This window comes from Trachurus japonicus, chromosome 22, assembly GCF_045865225.1.
Source record: "Trachurus japonicus isolate A0001 chromosome 22, Traja_1.0".
NCBI lineage: Eukaryota > Metazoa > Chordata > Actinopteri > Carangiformes > Carangidae > Trachurus > Trachurus japonicus.
In genome coordinates, this window is record NC_140928.1 from 11,988,498 (window position 1) to 12,009,763 (window position 21,266).

At 42.2% G+C, this 21,266-nt stretch overlaps 1 protein-coding gene across 2 annotated transcripts; it reads right to left on the minus strand.

The window, feature by feature from the left end:
- Positions 1–3,222: 3,222 nt before the first annotated feature.
- diras1b (DIRAS family, GTP-binding RAS-like 1b) lies at positions 3,223–19,935 on the minus strand. Of its 2 annotated transcripts, XM_085768538.1 has the most exons (4): positions 19,864–19,935; positions 19,459–19,536; positions 8,018–8,359; positions 3,223–7,117 (listed from the first exon to the last, which is right to left on the minus strand). In XM_085768538.1, the coding sequence occupies exons 3-4, from the start codon at positions 8,324–8,326 to the stop codon at positions 6,830–6,832; spliced, it is 597 nt and encodes a 198-aa protein (XP_085624664.1). In that variant the 5' UTR covers positions 8,327–8,359; positions 19,459–19,536; positions 19,864–19,935; the 3' UTR covers positions 3,223–6,829. The 2 variants fall into 2 exon arrangements, with proteins under 2 accessions (XP_085624664.1, XP_085624663.1); XM_085768537.1 differs by lacking the exons at positions 19,459–19,536; positions 19,864–19,935 and adding an exon at positions 18,690–18,926.
- Between the last annotated feature and the right edge of the window lie 1,331 nt (positions 19,936–21,266).

The window sequence follows — 21,266 nt, forward strand, 5'->3', positions numbered from 1 at the left end:
GGACGAAGTTCAGCTTCCACAGGCTTCCTCTCCACAACCTGGACTTACTAAAGCTCCGGCTAGTTGAGCTAAAAATGGACCCGAATGCCAGTCGGATCTCATCATCCAGGTCAGAGGTTAGTAGGTCAACCTACCTACAGACCCCGGATGTTGAAAACAGGTAACCCGGACCATACATCCATGGCCCGGACTCAGAGGGGAATAGCGTATCATAACAAAATATTGGTGAAATCAACTAGTTTCGCAGTATATAATGTGTTATTTAGAGGCTGCATTGCACTGCCCCGTGTACTCGCATTATATACACGGCTCTGGATCTAATTTCGCCGGAAAGACTTGTAATGACACCAAAGTTATCTGGGTGAGTAAATGTTAAGATTACTTTATTTGTCCCACAGTGGGGAAATTTACACATTTTATGCTAGAAATAAGGTCCAGATTGTAAAAGAAAAAACAACAACAACCCAGCAATTCCCCTGAAGTCTAAAATGTTTTACTTTAACTGAAGTGGTACAAGATCTACTTCCTCCACCACTGCATAAAACATGATGAACTTAAATATGATGTGCTGCTATGGATAAAAAATACCCAGCAAGCTCTATCTTGACAAACTATATTAATAAAATGCAATTTACAGTGCACACGTTAACATATCACTGACTGTCATAGTAGAGATGACAGATCCAAAAGGCAAGAAACACTCCTCAGTTCACATTTTTATTAGGAAAATCATTTTGCAGATTTGATTATTGTATATATATATACACATATATATGTATATATATGTATATGTATACATACATATATATATAGTTATTTTCAGTTATTTAGAGGATGCATCAGCACAGTATATCTTAATAGGAAGACTATTGCTAGAATAAATAGCTATACATCATAATTAGTTAAATAAAAAAAGTTCCAACAGAAGAAAATAAATAAATAAATAAATTTTATAATTTACAAAAAACAATAATTGCTAAAAAGAAATAAACCATTTGCAAAACCAAAGCCGTAAATGCTGCTGAGGAATTTATTTAAAAAATACAAAGATGATTCACAGTTTGTGTCCTTGTTCTCATGCTGGCTGGAACACCAATAGGGACCATGCAGGAATGAAGCGCCAGAGTGACAGGATAGTACCAAACTACATTACCCACAAAGTCTATATGCCCCACTTTACTCACCCCCGCCCTCCCCCATCTGCAAAACCAAGTTGTGAGAATCTGAGGCGATCAGACGAGAAGTAAAGGGGTGAGCTGGAGAGGTTAATGGGGTCAGTGGGAGCATCTTTTCTATTTCCATCCTCCAGCACTGATTTCCTTCAGATTCTCTGACGGGACCATAACCTGCCCTCGTGTTGGTATAGGACCGAGAGCGACGGACTAGAGACCCACAGCGGTTTATTGTGTTTTCAGGTTCTACTGACTGCCCCTCAGTTTCAGCGTCGCATAGTCGTGTTTCCCGTCCTGCTATGGAAGAACACACTTGAACCAATCTTCCTCTCAGAGCAGCCTACCCTTTGACCTCACCGATGGCAACAACTGAGGTGAACTTTGTGTGGTACTAATCCAACTTCTGTATCATTAAATGCTATTTTTTATCCTGCTTCTTTTCTCAATAACAGACCTTTTTTATTTCTCTCCAGCATTTCTGACTACTTTCAAGTAATTTACCCAAACTCTAGTACATTTATTTAACAATGCCTTTTTTTTTCTTTGTTATGATGCAACTTCAGTTAGAACAGGGAAAGATGCTGTCCTGTGATTGGTCTGATTTAAGCAGACAAGTGGCATCATAGACCAAATTCACTGGTTAAAAATGGCACCTTGGGGAAAAAAGTTGTATGCAACATTTGGAGAAAAATAAAACTCCTGCTGGAATTGAATAAAGATCTTCTACGATAAATAAACTCTGTTATTCTGAAAGGAAGGAGGATGACTTTTACACATTTATTTGATTACTTCAGAATTAAAATTTTATATCATATATATTTGTCTGTATTTAGTCACATAATGAATCATTTTACAACATCTTATATATATATTCATCTACTATTGGGCACTTTGGGTCTCCATACATTTCCTGTTTTAAAGTCAATCCGTTGTTTTTCCTTGCAGACAAAAAAACATCCCAAAGTTTGAGTGACCTCATGGCAGCTGGCAAAGTCGACGTAAATTCATCAAGTAGCTCTCATCTGAAATAAAGTAAGTTTTGTGTCGCTGCTCTTTGAGTATACAAGAAAGAAATGCAGGCACCTTCCCAACGCAGCTTTTCCTTTTCCTCTGCACACTCTCCTCTCTCATCTCTGAAATGTTAAGCTCTTTGAACACTATTTACAACTATCTACAGTCGAACGTGAGCAGCGTCGGCCTTCAGTCTGTTCAAGTGCATCCGACTCACAAACATTACAAAAAAGGAGAGGGAAAAAAAAGGTGGAGGGATGAATGTGAAAGAAAGTCAGGAGAGATGATTTATGGAGAAGCAGTGCCGACAGTAGAGCCTGTACAACAGCACAGAGCAGAGGAACAGCCAGCCATGAGGCCTGTGTGAATGCAAAATGTGTGTGTGTGTGCGTGCAAATGAAGGCGTACAGTCTGTCTATTTTGCCTCCATACATGTTTTATATGCTTGTGTGTGTGTATATGTGTGTGTGTGTGTGTGTGTGTGTGTGTGTGAATTGAGCAGTGCAGTATGACTCATGCAGAATGTGTAGGCATTCTCCACAGGAAAGCTTCAAATATCTGACAGACACTTCAAAGATATGGTGCAGCACACAAACATGCACACGTACGACGTACACACTCATGCACGCCAGAGTGAAAAAATGCAAAATAGGTGGCGATCACACACACACACACACACACACACCCACGCAGACACAGCAGCAGTGAATATGCTTCACTGATAAATGAGATGAGACAAGCCATTGGAGGACGGGGGCAGAGGTGTCTGTCCTGATTCATGCCAGCGTTTAACTCACACAGCACCCTCTCCGTACACGCCATTACCCCCCTCCACCCCCCCCGCCCCCAACATGCAAAACACATTCAAATCCCACACAGGCCACCGTTTAGTGCGGTTTCCACTCCATATTTTCACATAGCATTTCTATTATTAGCACAGCTCCATCCGCCTCACTCCAGCTTGTTGTCCATAGTGCTCTCAAACGCTGCCTCATTGTTCCCCCCCACCCCCACCCCCACCCCCCTCCTGCTCCTCCTCCTCCTCCCCACTGTATCATATTCCACGCAGGAACATGAGCAACGGCCATCTCCTGTAGACGTCAGCAGAACAGCAGATTGCACAAACATGCGCTCGCAATCTGGCATTTGCATGAAGCAGTCAGACGTGTCAGGGTGATATTTATGCAGCGTGTGCAACACTGCTGCCGGTAGCTACACATCAGATCAGAGCAGAAACCGCGGGGGGGGGGGTCTGGTAACTGTTATAGATTATTTCCAGCTTTTTTTCTTTTAGTTTTTTTAGTTTTAGTGCTTCATATATGGCCACATCAGGCAGGCTGCACTCCATCCACCTGGCATCTTAACAGGCAAAAACAAACCATCACAAACACAACTTAACCCAGATCTGTTTCACAAATCTTGTTTCTGGAAACATAAAGCGGTGAACAAAGTAAAAACCAAAGAGTATGAAAGCGCATCCCTGGTGTCTAACAGGTAAAGGGCATGTTTACAATGCAAGTTTTTGAGTTTAACAGGACCTCACATTAGTGCAAAATACAACACATCAATAACAACAGATTCATTCAACGTTGAAAAATAAAAACGTTAACAGCTATGGAGTGAAACCTTTAGTTACATATTCACATTTTGCTAGTATTATCCGATTGATTAGATCTGAAGAGTGGATGTGTCAAATACAATATATCATGAGCATCGTTATTAAGCTGTATATTACAGTACATAGCAACATCAAACCTCCTACTGTAACAATATTTCCTGGTTACAAAGGACTTATTCCCAGAAAGACAGTGGGTACAGTTTATCTTTACATGGGTAACATCTTACTTGAAGCTCTTTTAAACATCTCATTGAACTACCATATGCTTTATTTACAATAACTACACATTTGAAATTGTTTCATGTAGGTCTGGTGGGCATGAATAATGCATGAGGGGCATTTTACATGGAGCTTATAAATGAGGCGTTGCTGATTAATAAGCAAGTCTTCAAGTAAAATGTCACCCTAAAGTGCCCAGTTGTTGATTCTGCTGCACACATAAAGACAAGAGAAGGAGACAGACGAGAACAGTTGCTGTGCTTTTTCCTTTCTTTTCTTTTCTCTCTCTCTTTTTTTTTTCCTCCAGAGAGTTGACCACACAGTGAAACGGGGCGTCGTCGTCTGTGTCTTTGGGTTTTGACAGTACAGGAGCAGATTATCCGCCGAGTTGTTGTCGTTGTCGTGGTTAAAACCGCCTGAGAGATGGGTAGACGAAAAAAGTAGACGAATAATCTGACCGTCCACTCCGCGGCGCCCTATGCGACCTTGTGGGGATGTTATGTCACATATACACACACACACACTTTGACGAACCACAGCTAAACGGGGTCACACCACGATACCCTGTTGTTCAGCAGAACCGCAACCTCATTGTGCCATGTACCGGACAAATACAACATTTGATGACCTACATCGAGACTGAGAGCTACACCTATGTGATGCGATTGTTCCTCCACGTTCAGGACCGGGTGGGGAAATGTTAAGGATGGTAAATTGCACAGAAGACAAAAAAAGAAAAGAAAATATAAGAATATACAAAAAAGAAACACACACAAAAAAAATGTACAAATAGATATGTCAGTAAAAAAGTATTGTGCTTTTGGCTGCCCTGTGTACACTGTGTACAATTATCAGAGCTCCTGCGCGAGAGAAGGGTGTGTGTGAATATATGCACTTTGGACATAGAGCAGCGGCTCCGGGATGTTCTGTGTTAAGCAGATGGTGTAGGCAAAAACATGGCAAATTAAAGTTGTGTGTGTGTGTGTGGGTGTGTGTGTGTGTTTATGATATAAAGTGCAATGTGAGGGCATTTAGGCTCAGCGAGCCTTGTTTGTCTTCATGTAATCCATCAACAGTGTTACTCAAATTGACAACCACAGCTATTGCGCATGTGTATGTGTGTGTCCTTTTTTTTTTTGACACTTGCATGAATGCATTTGTGCGCATGCTGTATGTGTATGTGTGTGTGACTCATTCTGTTTCCCGATGCCTGGATGAGCGTATGAGAGGTAATGTGACCAAACAAGCCAAACAAGAGGAAACAGAATTAACCAGATTCGGGTCACACACACTGAATTAATTCATCCTGATCATTGTTGTTCTTTTTTTTTCTCTATGTGCTTTTGTTTTAAGTGGGGTTTTTGAGTTTACATGAATTTAAAGAACACCACAAAGCAAGAAATCAAATAAATAAATAAATAAATAAAAGGCAAAAGAAGAGAAACCTTTGCATGAAAAGTGCCAAAGCAAAACGGACATTCTTGACCTCAGAACCAAAAAAAATCATCCCAGTTCACCTTCATCATCTTACCGGCTTGGCAATGATTATCCAAAGTGTATCGTCCTCAAGGCAGACTTGTATTTCTGTTTCATATTTCTGATGAGAGCCCAGCGTCCTTTCATCCACAGTTTAATCGACACTAGATGAGAGTCTTAAAAGGATTGTTGCGTCGTATCAGTAGTGCGTGTGCATGCCCTGCCGCTGGATGCTTCTCCACTTCAGATGAGGACGTTCAGACGGGTCGCACATGAGCTTTTGATGCCATGATGACAGCTTGATGAAGGTAAAGAAGGCTCTTTTTTTCTTTTAATCTTTCAGGGATGGATGATTGGGATGAGAAGGCGGGCGAATTTGTCCTCTGGCCACAAATTTAAGCTTCCTTCAAACTTCGAGTCAAACTTTCTGTTACTGGTACAATAATAGTTGGGCCAGGGAACATGAAGACTAGATGGAATATGTTTAAATATCCCATTTTTTATTTACATCAGAGTCTTCAGGTGTGTCACTGGGATGTGGCCGGGTCGTGCGTTTTGCTGCCGTCCTTCATGCTAGCAGTCTCAAACCGTGGAGTCCTGTCCTCAACTAGCATGAAGGACACTTTCAGTTTATTAAAATGGTGTTTCTACCAGATGAGTGAGCTTAACTAACTTTGTTGTCGACTCTGTTACATATACATTAACGTTTCTCTATGGCTGTTACACTAAGGGGGAGAGGGGAGAGGGGGGTGGGGCAATGCAAAGGATGAGGGTGCTGGGATGTCGAGGGAGGGGGTGTTTAGCAGGAAGGGGTGTGGAAGTGAGAGAGGACACTAGATGCTTTGTGTGGATCAGAAATCTTCAGTCTATATAATGGGGGAAGAGGTGGGGGGGCTGTGGTCTTCATTGCAGTCCAGGGTCTTGATGAGATCCTCAGTCAGGTTTAGTGGCACCTTGGACAATGCAGAAGTCCAAAACCAACTCTGTTTCCAGTTATGGCTGACTGGTTCTTTCCTGTTGCCCCCCCGCCCACCCCATTTCTCCTTTAAGCAGAATGCACATGGATGTAATGCTCCAAGCTGAAGTCTGGTCTGTGTCCGGTATGTAAGTTGTGTTTGTGAACGCAGCAGTCAAACGGAGGAGGATGTGGATGATGAGATACCTGTTGTCCATCCAGACGAGTGATACATTTAATGAGTCTTTTTTTTTTTTTTTACCTCTCGCCTCCCCTCTTTTCCTCCCATATCTCTGTATTTCCTCCCCCTTCTCTCTCTCTCTTTCTTTCTCTTTCTCTCGCCTCCACCTCCCCTCTCCTCTCCTCCTCTCTTGGATTTTACATCACGCTGCATTTGCCCTTCAGTCTCTCGGCGCGGGACTGCTTCCCCGAGCGCTTGCCGTCGATGTTGAGGCTCATGTTCCTCTTCTTGTCCAGGTTGAGGAGCTCCTGGAAGAGCTCGGTGACGTTGTGGTTGGTCTTGGCCGACGTCTCCATGAAGGCGCACTTCCACTGGTTGGCCTGAGCCTCCCCGTCCTTGGTCTCCACCTCCCGCTGGGTCTCATCGCTTTTGTTGCCCACAAGCATGATGGGGATGGCCTCGACATTGCCCTTTATGGCCAGAACCTGCAATGGACAAAGGGAAATAATGGAGGTTGTTGTGGGTGTTGTATATCTCCAAGTTAATTAGAGAATGCATATCTGAATGTTAAAATGAAATGGCCTGGGGTTGTAAGACCTCAACCATGTAGTTTCAGTGTCCTAAATCTGTCTTCGTATCTTTGTTGTCTGTCATCTCTTCTTGCTCTCACCTCATTATCTGTCAAATCTCTACCAATTTGGGTGAGTGATGGGAAAAATGCCCTTTTAAAGTTCCTCCCAGACATAGTTTAAACTTTATAAAAATACTCTCTGTGGTTTTTGCACCACCGCTTAGACTAAAGTTGACAGGTAAAAGAGTCAGTGATGAATCAAGATGTTTGGCATTAGACAAAACATGGTTAAGATTCAGATTCATGTTTTTCGTTTTTTCTCATGATGTACTCTCTCATTGATGTAAAACCATTTAAAAGTCACATTTACATTGTGAGATGTAAATGGTGATAAATGGTCCAGACTGGATGCACAGCAGCTCTTTTCCACAGGGTCAGTGGTTGAATTTCTCCATTAGTGGCGTCTTTTAGATGATTTAAATAAAAAGCGACATAAAAAGACAAAGCACATTTTGCTGGAGGAGAATATGAATCTACTAAATGGACTTTTTTTTTTCAACTTGGCAGTCCCACGGCCTTTCCTATTAATGGATTATCACTCATCTGTGAAGAATTCATGACTGCTGAATTAAACTCAGACACTTATGCAGACAGGAAGTTGCCAAAAATGGCAAACTTCATCTCATTGAAAAACAGAAACTTTAGACACATACAAAACAAGACAACCGTAGAACTCTGCACATTCAGTTTCAGCCCACTCATGCACTGAAATACACCATCATCCTCCCTCTCGACGCTCACACACTCTCCCCACCTGTTGGTAGATGGGTTTGAGCTCCTCCAGGGACTGTTTGCTCGTGATGGAGTAGACCAGGATGAATGCGTGGCCTTTGGAGATGGACAGGCGCTGCATGGCCGGGAACTGGTGGCTCCCTGTGGTGTCGGTGATCTGGAGCGTGCACACGCTCTTGTCACAGCTGATCACCTGGCGGTAGGTGTCCTCTACTGTGGGGATGTAGGTGTCCCTGAAGGTGCCCTTCACAAAGCGCAGGACCAGGGAGCTCTTCCCCACTCCCCCTGCCCCGAACACCACCACGCGATAGTCGTTGCTCTGCTCCGGCATTCTGCCCCCCTCAGGATTAAGACAGTGTTACACCTGTATGATGTTGAAGGGTGGGGGACATGGAGAGGAAGCAGGGTGAGAGTGGAAGAGCGGGAGAAGAGGGTCGTTTTTAGCAAAGAGACTGTACAGAGGCAGCAGATACAAAGCAGCAGGACAAAGAAGGATGAAAATGTTGGCGGGACTCAACCTCAGGCCAGCGGGTGTGAAAGCACTCTGCCTGTCCTCGTGGTCTTGACTGGGAGCCAGAGTACAAATTAGAGAGGATGAGTTTGGTGAAGCCCCAAGTGATTCACCTGACGCAGACATTTCCCTAATCGATACCATCCGGTTTCTCAGTTTCAACCCAAAAACATTCCAGCGCCTCCTCATTTATCAACTTAAGCAACTGCAGCAAACCCTGGGAAGAGACAAGTCCCTGCGGCTTAGGACACTAATCTCCCGGCCTTCAGTGGGTAGACACAATAACATGAACTCGTGTATAAGACAAAAAACCTTCAACGGCAGCAAAAAAAACGACTGAACCAACACCTCTCTAACACAAAGACATGAGTATACACTGCAGGGTCACTGTATTAGACTGTCAACACACTTTCACAGGAGACAGTAACTAATTAAAGCTGCTCTTATCAATATTCTTATTATAACTTTAAATCAAATAATTATGCCTTCCCTCTAAAACTAACAAACTGACCATTCACGTTACCAGTAAGAGATAAATGACAAAGATGAAGGAGAATAAAATCTTACAACCAAGACTTTATCAGAGCCATGTAAAATGAGATGAGGCTGAATATTGGAATAAATTAAATCCAATGTAGCTGCTGTTTTCTGATATGTTTGCCAAATTAACTTGATACGTCAGTTTTGTGTTCACAGCTTGTTGCACTGCCCCCATGTGCCAAAAAAACCAAACAATTATTGTATGTTTTTGATTTAGCGGCAGTTATGATTTACTGTTTGTTGCAGAAAATTCCTGCCGTGCACATTTGGCATTAAAGGTCAAGTTTTAAGAGTTATAAAAAGTATAATAGACTGTAGGTAAATAATATACAGATCCCAGGGCTTTAATAGTGCTGGTTGGCAGTCAGCACCTTCACTATTACCCGCTGCAGCTCTTAGTGTAAATATGCACCTGGACAATGTCCTCACAGATAATCTATTGCTCTGTTTGTGATCATGCATCGCATCTTGTTACATTATTCATCTGTTGTGGTTCCAAACTTGCTTTAAGGTCCCATAATAAGATGCTCCTTCAGTTGTGATCATGTGCTGCTCTCCAAGCTCCGGCTGTAATGAAACAGTAAATTGACATCAATACTAGATGGAATAAGTGGATTTCTGTCATGCTTGTGCTGCTGGAACCCACTATTGATAGCAGAGCTCCTGTAATTGCATTGCCAGATTCTAGATAATATCAGTCGAGGAGTTCGAAATAAATGGGGATTCTGGGAGTGCCTCTTGTGTTTTATGGTCAGTCTATAGCTGTATAGGTCTGGCTGACTTATACGAGTGCTTTTATCCATGCTCAACACACCACCACTGTTTCATTTGCAGCAAAGTCTGTGTTTTCTGCTCATATGTCTGCAGACTGTGAACAGTTTCACTTTGGTCTGGCAAAATAAAATCTTATTTAGTAGCTATCTGGAGCCTCTGGGCTTTAGGAATCTTGACATAATGAGGGATACTGTCAAATAAAGTCTTAATAACCTGTGATTGAAGCTTAAACTCAGGGATAAATGCTCTGGCTTCTTGAGATCAAAGTATTTTTCCTCTAAATCAAGGCAGATTTCCATTTCAAGTGATAATCTGTGCTGTGAAGATAAATGAGAAAAAAGCAATATAGGGTTAAAAGTCTGAGTAACAATAAGCAACTTGGCTACAAGGCAAAGCTGTTAAAACTGAAATATATGCTCATCTGCATTGCCTCAAACTTTTAGCTTTAATGAGGCCCTCACTCACTCCGAGGTATTGTGGTCGGAGCTGCCAGAGTGCTGCACAGTGCTTTCTGCTTAGGCCTGCTTTACAGAAACACGGAAACGCACACGAACACACACACATGCACAGAGGTTCTCCGGTAATCTACTAATATGGTTAAAAACCCAAATCGGGCTGATCTTTCCAGGCATTCCTTCTTAGAAATCTTTGTTTATCTACATTTAGTCTACAGTACATTGTTTTGTTCAAAGAATAAAACATATCATTGCCTATTATATGTTGTTGTCCATCTGAGTTGTACAAACCCTTTTTAGTGACTTTCAGCTCATTGTTTTGGTTCTGCAACATTTAATAGGCAGATATTTTCTTCTCAGGAGTGTGTGGAGACCAAAAACAGAGTGAATGTTGGATAAACAGTCACCAGGCGGACACAAACACGACTCCAAATGAATGTTAACGAAGCTCTGCAGCTGCTGAATTTGAGAACAGGCAACTGTTTGCTCACACGTTGGCCATATGTTCAGAGCATGTCAATAAGTCAATGATGTGTTTACAGCTTGTTGTGGAGAATCCAAGTGGCTAAAAAAAAAAAAAAGCTGCAATGATTGTTTTTTTTATTATAATTGCAGAGATCTGGGAACACTGTTGATGATCAGAGAGTTTAAAAGAAAACAGATGATCCAAATTATGTCAATCCTTTTCTGAAGAGATGTAAGTAAATGTGTTGCACAAGCAGGTCAGTGATGAAAAATTTGGCTAAACAGGGGGTTTCTTATTCTGTCTGACTTATTTTTAGCAGTGGCGCTGCATGTGTTCCCAGATCTGAGCAACATGGTGAGTCCAGGGTTATTATTAGAGACAAAAACAGTGGCCAAAGAATGACTAAAATAAGTTAAACCGGTACTGGAAAACAGGACTGCAGAGTTTCTATTTTGGTGATAAATTTAACAGAAAAATAGAAATTGAATAACTGGTGAAAGCTGGACCGGTTCCATTCATATATTTGAGAACACACACACATGCACATGCACACACACACGACGCGGATCTCTTATGTTTTGATGTACACATCAGGGACATGTTTGTCTGCAGCTTCCTCTCGCTGTGTCTCCAGCTCACTCTCTCCCCAGGTCTCCGCGCTGTTTGATCAATAAACTAAAGCCGCTGTGGTTTTGATCGATGGGGTTCGTCTGTCTGGGCCCTGTCAGTCTGTCATCCACCTCCACCTGCACAACTCTCCCCACCACCACCACCACCACCAACAGTGTCTGTTGATTTTTTTTTCTGGGACGTGGATTTCAGCTCAGACTCTGCTCATCAAAACCTTTCTCCTCTCCCTCCCTCCCTCCCTCCCTCCCTCCCTCCCTTCCTCTTTCTTCTTCCACCTGCACTAAAATTAGCCGCCTCCCTCCCTCTGTCAGCAGCTGTAACTGCACACACAGGTGCAACCTCACAGTGCCGTGCACACGCACACATGAAAGCACGCGCACTGCACACACACAAACACACACACTGTACTTCCGCTCTCCATCATTTGTCCTTGACACCAGGCCTCAGAGATAGATGGCACTCCTCCTAAATGCAAGCTGTCTCTCTCCTCTTCCTCTTCTCTTGTTTTATTTGAAACGAGCGGACTGCAGCTCCTTAATGAATTAATGGTAGACTATAAATGCATCTGTGAGGCGGTGCAGCCAAGCTCCATTAGCAGATAGCTTTGGCACAGGCCGAGCCGTGTAGCCGGGCCTCCTCTTCCTCCTCCTCCTCTGCCTCTCAGTCAGAGAATAGATGCAACGCAGCCTTCGCTCCTTCTTGTTTATTGCGCCGAGAGGAGTAGGGAAATGTCACCTTTAGCGAAAACATGCGCATAATTTCCCTCAAGAGAACCACTTACGCAGCGGCACAAAGGAAGCGCATTAACCAACATCAAACACAATGCCATTCAACAGATCAAGAGCGTGATTAAATAGACACCCACAGAGCGGTCCCATGGTATCTGCTGGAGAGACGGTTTTAATCAAGCCACGGACACTGGAATGTGGCGGATACATGTGGCTTTTTTGGAGACCAATGTTTTATACTGGAGCATGGTTTTTGTTTTAAATATTAGTGTACACACACACACATACACAATATACAATATACATGATCTGCACAAAGTTTCCTCAGCTACCAGACTGTGTGTGTGTGTGTGTGTGTTGGAGATGTGTCTCTGTGCAGTGAAGCAGAAGATTCCCTGTTCTCTGTGCACACATCAGCTCAGGCTTTTCAAGTGTGTGTAGTGTGTGAGTGTGAGTGTGTTTTGCCACAGGAATGAATCTGCGTTTTTTTTTTTCTGTTGCAATTTTTAGGCCCAGATGTTTTCATTAGGTCTGTACTTGACTGTATAGGTTAAACTTACACATCATCACTCAGTCTCACATGTTCAGTCGATTCACTGCTGCTTTCACACCTGCCCACGAGTCCAGAGGAGACACGTGCTTATTGTAAAGATGTGTCCCCTGGGGTTCGTTTTCGTTTCTACAACATGGATTTCTTTCTTTTTCTTGTCTATGCGTCTCAGTGTATATGTGTGTGTGTGTGTGTGTGTGTGTGTGTGTGTGTGTGTGTGTGTGTAGAGGGCGATGATGCAAAAGAAGGAAACAATCCTTTCATGTCCATCAGAGCTGGAGCTATAAAATGTGTTCATGATCCATCAGAATAATGGATCCTCTCCACTGAATATGGGCTGCACAGACTTGTGTGACTGGTTTTGTTAAGTGTTTCGAAAGGTGTTAAAACGACCACTATAAATAGAAGTCGATTTTAACAACAGCGCCATTCTGGATTTTTCTGGTTGTGCATAAATGTTTTATTGGAGGACTATTCATTTTCTTTTATATGACAGGCCTATATCTATTGAATTAGACCTCTGGTCCTTTATTCACTCCAGAAATGCTGAGATGTTGCATTATCAGTAATATAAAAGTTTGAGTTTACATATTATAGTTCAGTTGTTTTGTACAACATATGTGTAATTAAATAGTCAGCAACTAATTAGCATAGCAAGCCATGACTCTGACTGACTGAAACCCACGAGTAATTTATCTCGTCTGATTTATTCATAAATTGTGTCCCAATTCAGGAGCTGCATCGTTTTGACGTTGTATTTAAAGACCCATTGTGTCAGAGGAGAGCCATTAGACCATCCTGTTTTAAAAGCCCCTTCAAATGCAGCTAAGAGATGAGGTCTTCTTTTCCTACAGTACGTAGCCAAACATATCCCAAGATTAACTTTTTGAGTCATTTGCTAACCCTAACCTGAAGGGCCGCACATTCATAGATTGTGTCCTTTGAAGGATGCATGCAGCCACTGCACTGGTACACAGAATATTTACTGTTTGTTGTTGCTGCTGTAAGGTTGCCTAGCGATCTAACTGCAGGAAGTCACTGTACCCGGCCCAGAAATAGAGATAGTCCTCCAACAAACCAGGCTTTACATGGCTCTTGCACAGATTTAACAAACAGTTGTGCAAAAATATTGAACTATTTATTCAACAAAACTGACTGTCATTATAAAAATTGGCACAAAATCAGTAATTTTGCTTCCTAGCCTACAAATTATAAACAAAAACTAATCTAGATGCAAGTGCAGCATGTAGGCTACGAGGAAATGTGTACCTTTTTATATTTGTGTGCATATAATTGCTAAGTTTAGAGGGGTGTGCGTCTGGATGTGAATGCCTCTCATCCGTGCCAGTCTGTGATTGAGCTTACACCACTGTACGTGCATGGAGTATGGTTGTTAGACTGTACAAGAGATTGCAGCACTGTGGTCTTGGCTTAGTAGCTAATCATTGAGCTTAACCTCCTCTGTGCTCCTGGCCTGCTCTGCATTGACCCAATTCCCAGGACTTACGTTACCAGCGGTCTCCCTTTAAGACTGCATGCAGCCCTTGATGCACACTGTAGCCCTCTGATACTCCATGCACATCCCATTGACTCAGCATGTGCCGACACTAACGCTGTGGAGCAGGGACATCAGACACAAAAATGATGTAGGTGACTTTCATCTGTCTGTTACTCAGAGCGTCACATTTAACTTGGACCAGGGGGTTTGAAGCAGACGACCCACAGTCTACACACTGACAATAGATTTTCCTGTAACCTTTTCTAGATTATTATGCTCATTATGTTTAGGAAATGTGAGACAGCATCAATGAGCATGATCAATATCTGCATCTTTAAATATTTCTTTTCAATATTTTTTAAATACAATTGAAAGAAAAAAATTAGGTGTGAAATTTTAACCGAAAAAAAAAAAATGCAGGATTCACTGCAATTCCTTGTGCAATTGAGTTATTGACACTCTGTAGCATGTGTCTGGATTGTCTGCATTATGCTGTTGGAAGGAATTATGATTGGTCCAAAACCACTAGAACAAAACAGCTGGATTTATTTCTTATTTGGAATTATTCAGGTCAACCCTAATTACTGCACGGCTCATTGTTGTACTTGCAAAACTGTTATTATAAGGAGAAATATTTTCTAAATTGTGTGTAAGTGAAACAACAAATGCACAGAATGAACCAGAGAGGTCTGTTTCCACACATTCGTCATCATTAGTGTTAAGTTTGTTCACACTAGCGCCTGTTGTTCAAAGGGACATTAACATATGGGGAGCTTTTCCTAGTCGGGTGTAATATGATCATTAAGTTCAAGTTAAAATCTGACAATATGACAAAAATGTATCAAAGTCTAATATGGAGGAAATTAGCAGGCACTGCTGCAGGTTAGATTAACTAAAATATGGATCTTGAACATCCCTCTACCTCCAACAACTACCTAAAGATAAAACAAAAACAAATAAACGCATGAAGTAAATGTGCATTTTCATTCAAAGCATCAGAGGAAAACATTTTCCCTACAGGCAGACTGATTCCTGAGCTGTAATCAAACATTATAACTATAATCCCCATGATTCTTTGCAGCAGTTTTACACAGTACAGGATGTAAGATGGCCCTGTAATTAGTCTTTGAGTGTGTATTAGTACTGAGCATTAGCTTGACCTGGGGAACCCTGGGTTGCTCCGTCTGTCTTCTCCGTAAGACCCTGCTAATACCTCAGCCTGACAATCTGGGAAAAACACATGCACCTGACTAATAACACCAGGTCTGGGCCAAAGCTGTGGAAAGATCTCTGGCACAGTGTTTTCAAATCTGTATAATGATTTCGAATGTATTTATTTTTCAAGAATTCTTATTCTTAGAAAATACGAAGGCCCGGACTTGACTGAAGGACTAATTACAGACTAGTGGGAGTGTATTGGAGAAGCATGCCTGCAGTGACAGATGGTGACAGGGTTGGTAGGTTTTGGAACTGACTAGATCAACCAGGCACAGCTTTTTTTTTTTTTTTCCTTTTCTATAATACCAGTTGATCCAGGTCTGATAACAACGCAGATGGCTAAAAGCAGAAACAAGGGAATCCTCCTCCAGACTGCTGCTGACGCTCTGGTGATGCTGTCAGATTTATAAGAAACCAACTGCTAACGTGTCCTGGGGTATTTATTCCTCTCAGTGCTGGTGATTTCTTAAAACAGATTTAAAGCCGAGTGGCATTTTTACACCAAATGAACAGCTGCTAATTGAGCAAAATGTCAAATAAAAACACGTTAACTCAGAGGTCACAGTGTGCATAATTGACCAGAGCCAACCGTCCTGTCCTGCGATTAGCTATGCATAAGACCAACAACTTCCTGTCCACTGCCATGTTTAATGAAGACTGCATGGCCCTTTCAAATGAGCTGATGCCGTCAGTGCAACTAAAACACTTTAGCATTGATCTGTTCCAGTATTAAAGCAGACGTTATGGAGTATACAGTTATATATAGCTCAGAGGTGCTCAACAGTGATGCTGCACTTGACTAGACTCGTGCTGCCAAAGCAACAGACTTAAACATCCTGAGGAAACAACTGTAAACTATTTGAATCAATACAAATAACCAGGTGAAGATAAAGTCTCTGCCGCATAGGGAGACAGCTGCAGCTCAAAGTTAATCATGCTTATTGTAGCTTTTGACAAATTTTTTGATTTATTGCTGCAAGTTGTTGCAGCGTTGTTAGTCTTTCCTTCTCTGAAAGTAACCAACACTCCATAAAAAAGTATAAATGCACAAACAGGGCCACAGACACAGTGATGGGGTGTGGTCAAAATCACACGCTCCTCTCACATGTAGCACTAAACCCTGATGAAATGAACCTTCTTTAGTATTTCCCTTTGCAAATGACACCAAATCAGGACGATTCACCTGGTGGTCAGAGGTATAAAGATGAGGAAGGAGCTCATTGACCATGCATGCAGCAGGATAGGAAAATAGTCCAAATTCACAGCTTCACGCATTGACAAATGGCAGACGTCCAGCACAACAACTACACACAGACTACAATCCACAGATTCAAATTTACTCAATGAAAGGAGCATTTTGTTTGCAATGAGCAGACTTTTTGTCAAACAAATATCTTTGCTTCTTTGCTTTTTTATATTAATATGTGTGTGGATATTGATATATGCCAATATGTCCTTTTCTCTCCGTTTTCTCTTACTGTTTTATGTTTAAGGGAAACAACTTTATATTTGTTGATCTCAGGAAGTGATACAATGCCTGCAAGATAGGCAAATGCATGTTGTAATTTATGTAATTCTATATAAATTAACAAGCTATCATAGAAATGGCACCTGAGCAATGGATGTTCTTTTTAATCCTCTAGAGCAGCAAACCATCGAGGCAGATTTGACTTTTTGATACAGCTCTGGATGGACATGATCTTGATGGCTGCAGAAAACCATAGTATCTTTGTGGTTATGAAACTGTAAAATGTCCAGGCCAGTCCACCAGACATAAGGAGACATATAAGTGAAGTCCCCCCCCTGGCTGCAGCTGCAGCATTCAAGTCTTTCTCAACATCTGGTCATCCTCACCCTCACGTTATCTCACACGGCCTCGTGTACGGCGCTTTAAACAAACATCAAAATCATAATCAATAATCAGCATCACCGGATGTGTTTCAGCATCCTCCTCTCCCTCTGTGTTTTCGCCGTGTTACCGTCTATTGAGTCATTTCTTTGTCCTGCCTCAGCAGAGTGGAGTATTCTTATGCAACTGTACTGTGGCTGTTCAAAACAGACAAACAAACAGACAGGCAGGCATCCAGGACATCGACACGGCCCCCATGCTTCCACCACCACTACCACCCCTCCCTCCCTCCCTCCCCGCCTCCGCCCTCGACCAGCACATGCACGCTTTTATACAGACTGCATCTCTGTGCTCCTCTCAACCGACCACACACTTTAAAGCTTAATCACAGGATTTACTGTCATACATCTCTTCTCTCTGCTCCTCTCTCAAACCCTGCAACACACACACACACACACACACACACACATACATACATACATACATACACACACAGCCTACACACCCATGACTAGGAGTGTTCAGTGCATACAGGAAGTTGAGTCACATAGGCTACATATGCACACACACACATGAACAGAGAAGGCCTAAATGATTCACAGCTCCTTTTGCATGTCTTGTTAGCTCTCCTCTCCAGTCATGAAAGCCACAACAAACACATCAGGGATGGATGAATGGATGAATGGATGGATGGATGGATGAGGAGGAGGAGGAAGCATGGAGCAGAGCAGATCCAGATGGAGGATTAACCAAGGCATTTGCCACAGAAACGGGGCTTTATGCGTCACGCTGGCGTCATTATTAGTGTATATGGTCTAATGTTGACGTGCATCTCCACCTCGGCTGGAGTCAGGAAGGGGTTTGGCAGGAGAGGGGGCTCCGCCGTCCGTCCGTCCGTCCGTAGATTGTTGCGCAACGCCATTACAGACCACCCTACTCCTGCTCGGTTCATTCATAAATACCAGAGGATCGCCATCTCGCAGCTGTGCCATCATTTTGCAGTCGCAGCCCCCCCAATCCCCCCCTCCCCCCTTCCTCCTCCTCCTCCTCCTCCTCCTCCACCTCCCTTTACTCCTCAAAGCAATATGATAATCCCGACACCCTCATATCTCTGCCCTCTCTCTCTCTCTCTCTTGCTGACTGCCAATATGGCTGTGCGGGCATATACATACATACAGACAGACATTATATAGCTACACAATTCATACCATCCGAGGTTATCAAACAAGAAAAGCGCAAGGCGTGATGAGAGTCGGTGTGGATGCATTAAAAAATCAACACCAACAAAATAAACGAAACTCGTCATCCGCCGTGTTGGCCCGAAAGCAGCAGGGAACCGTGTGCGCACACAACAGCCAGTCAGTCAGTCAGTCAGTCAGTCAGTCAGCCAGGCAGGAGGACCGCGGCTACGCCACTGAATACCAACATCTACAGCCTCCATGTATAAGACGCGGGGGTGAGCAGCATCTCCGTACCTGGTCGTGAAGAATAGCTCCGCTTCAGGCTCGTCCTTGGTTCAGACGGATGAAAGACAAACGCCGAAAAGCGTCCTAAAGCATTTTTACGCGGTTCATGTAGAGCTCATGTCGTCCGATTTCTAACACCACCACAGCAGACTCTCTCTCCCCCCCTTTCTCTCTCTCCCTCTCTCTCTCTTTCTCGCAGATAGGACGTGGGAGGTGCTATGCCCTCTCTCCCTTTTCTGTCCACACTTGATTTTCTGTCAGTTCATACACTTCCTAGTGGTTTGATGCCAGCAAAATAAGCCATTTAAAAAGACTTTCGTTATTATTATTATCATTATCATTTTTGTTATCATTATTAATAACAATAATAGGTAATAATAACTATTTCATTTATGCGCTAAATGGATGAAACTGTGTGAATACGAAAACAAATCTCAAGATTTAAGGAAATGGAATGAATGATGAGAAAATAGCTACACAGGCCAACAGATTATAATACTCATGCAGAACTACAATCTGATCATAGATCATATAGAATATATAAATAAATATTTAAAAAGAAAAATCAATTAAAAGAAAAGAAAAACTAAATTATTGCTATGGAGTTTGGTGAGAATAAACATCCACAACTGTTGGATTAACTGGGCTCAAGTTGGGCTTTTTGCAGGCATGACACGTGAGACTGGAAACACGTGTTTCAATGGGTTTGGTTGATTGATCAGGTCATATGAAAAGTAAGAACGATGAAGAATGAAAAATAAAAGAAATCACAGCCTACCTGGTTGTCAAATCCAGGATCAGCACCACGGACAGCGACCTGATTGTGCTTCAGCACCATGGACAGATCCAGGACTACCTGCAGACATTAATGTATAGCCTATAGCCTATATATTTTTACAGCACAGGCTACAAAGAAAACTGCATGTAACAGATGGAAAGACAGGATGATTACACAGTGTAGGGGCTGGTAAACAGGAAGTGAACCAACCCAGTAGCTCTAATCACGCCTGAATCAGCTCGCAAGCCATGTAAGCTGAGATGAGAAAATGTCATTAATTTCGGTTAATATCACAAATAAATGCAAGTAAGCTCATCCCTGGTGCTACCAGAGGCCTCGGGCAGAGGGAAATCAGGCCTGGTTTAGGGCTGTGTTAGTACGTGACGGTCTCACTGTATGACTCACCAACTCTCCATCCCGTCAGGCTTGAGTTTGTCCCCCTCTGTCGGCGAGCCGGGGAACCGCAGGGGCTGAAGGGGCAGGGGGGAGGAGGAGGAGGAGGAGAGAGGGGCAGCGGCGGTCTGTCAGACAAGGTGATTACAAGTAACATTGATTGTTTGAGTCCAAGGGATAATGAGCAGAAGATCAGGGAGGTGCAGGGTTATGAAGGAGAAAGAAGAGATGGATCAGGAGATTAAATGAAATTAAATGTCATTATTCAGAACAGTAAAGGTATGTGATGCTGGAAACTTACCTTTACTTTCAGAGTGAAGTCTTCTCGTCCTCGTGAGAGATAAGCATTGGTTTATTTCATCAAATAAAGACCAAATGTGTCATCCACAGCAGTATAAACAACTTAAGTTTCCTAATATCACCATTCAGGTATACAATTAACTTTTAAAATCTCAATTTGTAAGATAGCATGTACAAAAAGTATAAAAACAGATTTTTTTTTCTCTTTACTGTACTTGCATGCCCACTTTGAACTAAATGCTAACATCATAATCAACAACCTTAGATTAGTTGCTAGCACTGCATGCCAACACATTTTTAATCCTACATCAGTCAGTATGTACATTTTGGTTTCTGATGTTAACATGGCACTTTCTTGGACAATGTTACAACAATATTAGTTAAAAATAAATTAATTCAAGGATTTTTGTTTGTTTGTTTTTAGGCAAGGCAAGGCAATTTTATTTATACAGCCCATTTTTACAAACAGTTTGTCTCAAAGGGCACACATCATAACAACATCCTCAGTCTGCACTTAGACCCTCTCATCGACTGAGGAAAAACCTTTTAACGGGATATTTTTTTTTTTTAGAAATTATTGAGCTGAGCTACAGTACTGTCAAATATAAAAGTTACTTGTGATTAAAGGGGATGTTTAATGTTACTTTGCACATCTAACTAGGAATTACTTTATTAATGTTTACTTTTCTTTATTATTAATTTGGAAATCGTTGTCATTTTACCGGATCATGGCATTTCATTCATTGTTTTGTTGTTCACACATCTCAGTCAAAAAGCTGTTGGATGGTGCTGAAAAAGTCAGGGGATCACTACAGTTTTCAGGACACAGCATCTGTGAACTATGAATGAATGTCTGAGCAAAATTATGCATCCAGACATGATATCACTAAAAACCCAGAAATGTCACAGCAGATCTCCAAAGTCAGTAGGATTTATCCTCCAGGGACCATGAATGCAGCAATACTTTTTCCCCCCACTCTTTTCCTCTTAGTTGCTTCTCTTCAGCTCCTTGGTAACTATCCCAGGTCATTATAGGCCTCACACGCCGCATAAAGCTTTAGATGAAACTGCACAGGAATCACAATGCAATTATTGGTTTCTGTGTCTCGTTTCTG

What these genes read in the sequence shown, in the direction of transcription:
- diras1b (XM_085768538.1), bottom strand. Translation starts at nt 8,326, where the DNA reads ATGCCGGAGCAGAGCAACGACTATCGCGTGGTGGTGTTCGGGGCAGGG. An exon ending in TCAAACCCATCTACCAACAG is followed by an intron (nt 7,118 to 8,017) that starts GTGGGGAGAGTG and finishes TGTCCATTGCAG; the next exon opens with GTTCTGGCCATAAAGGGCAA.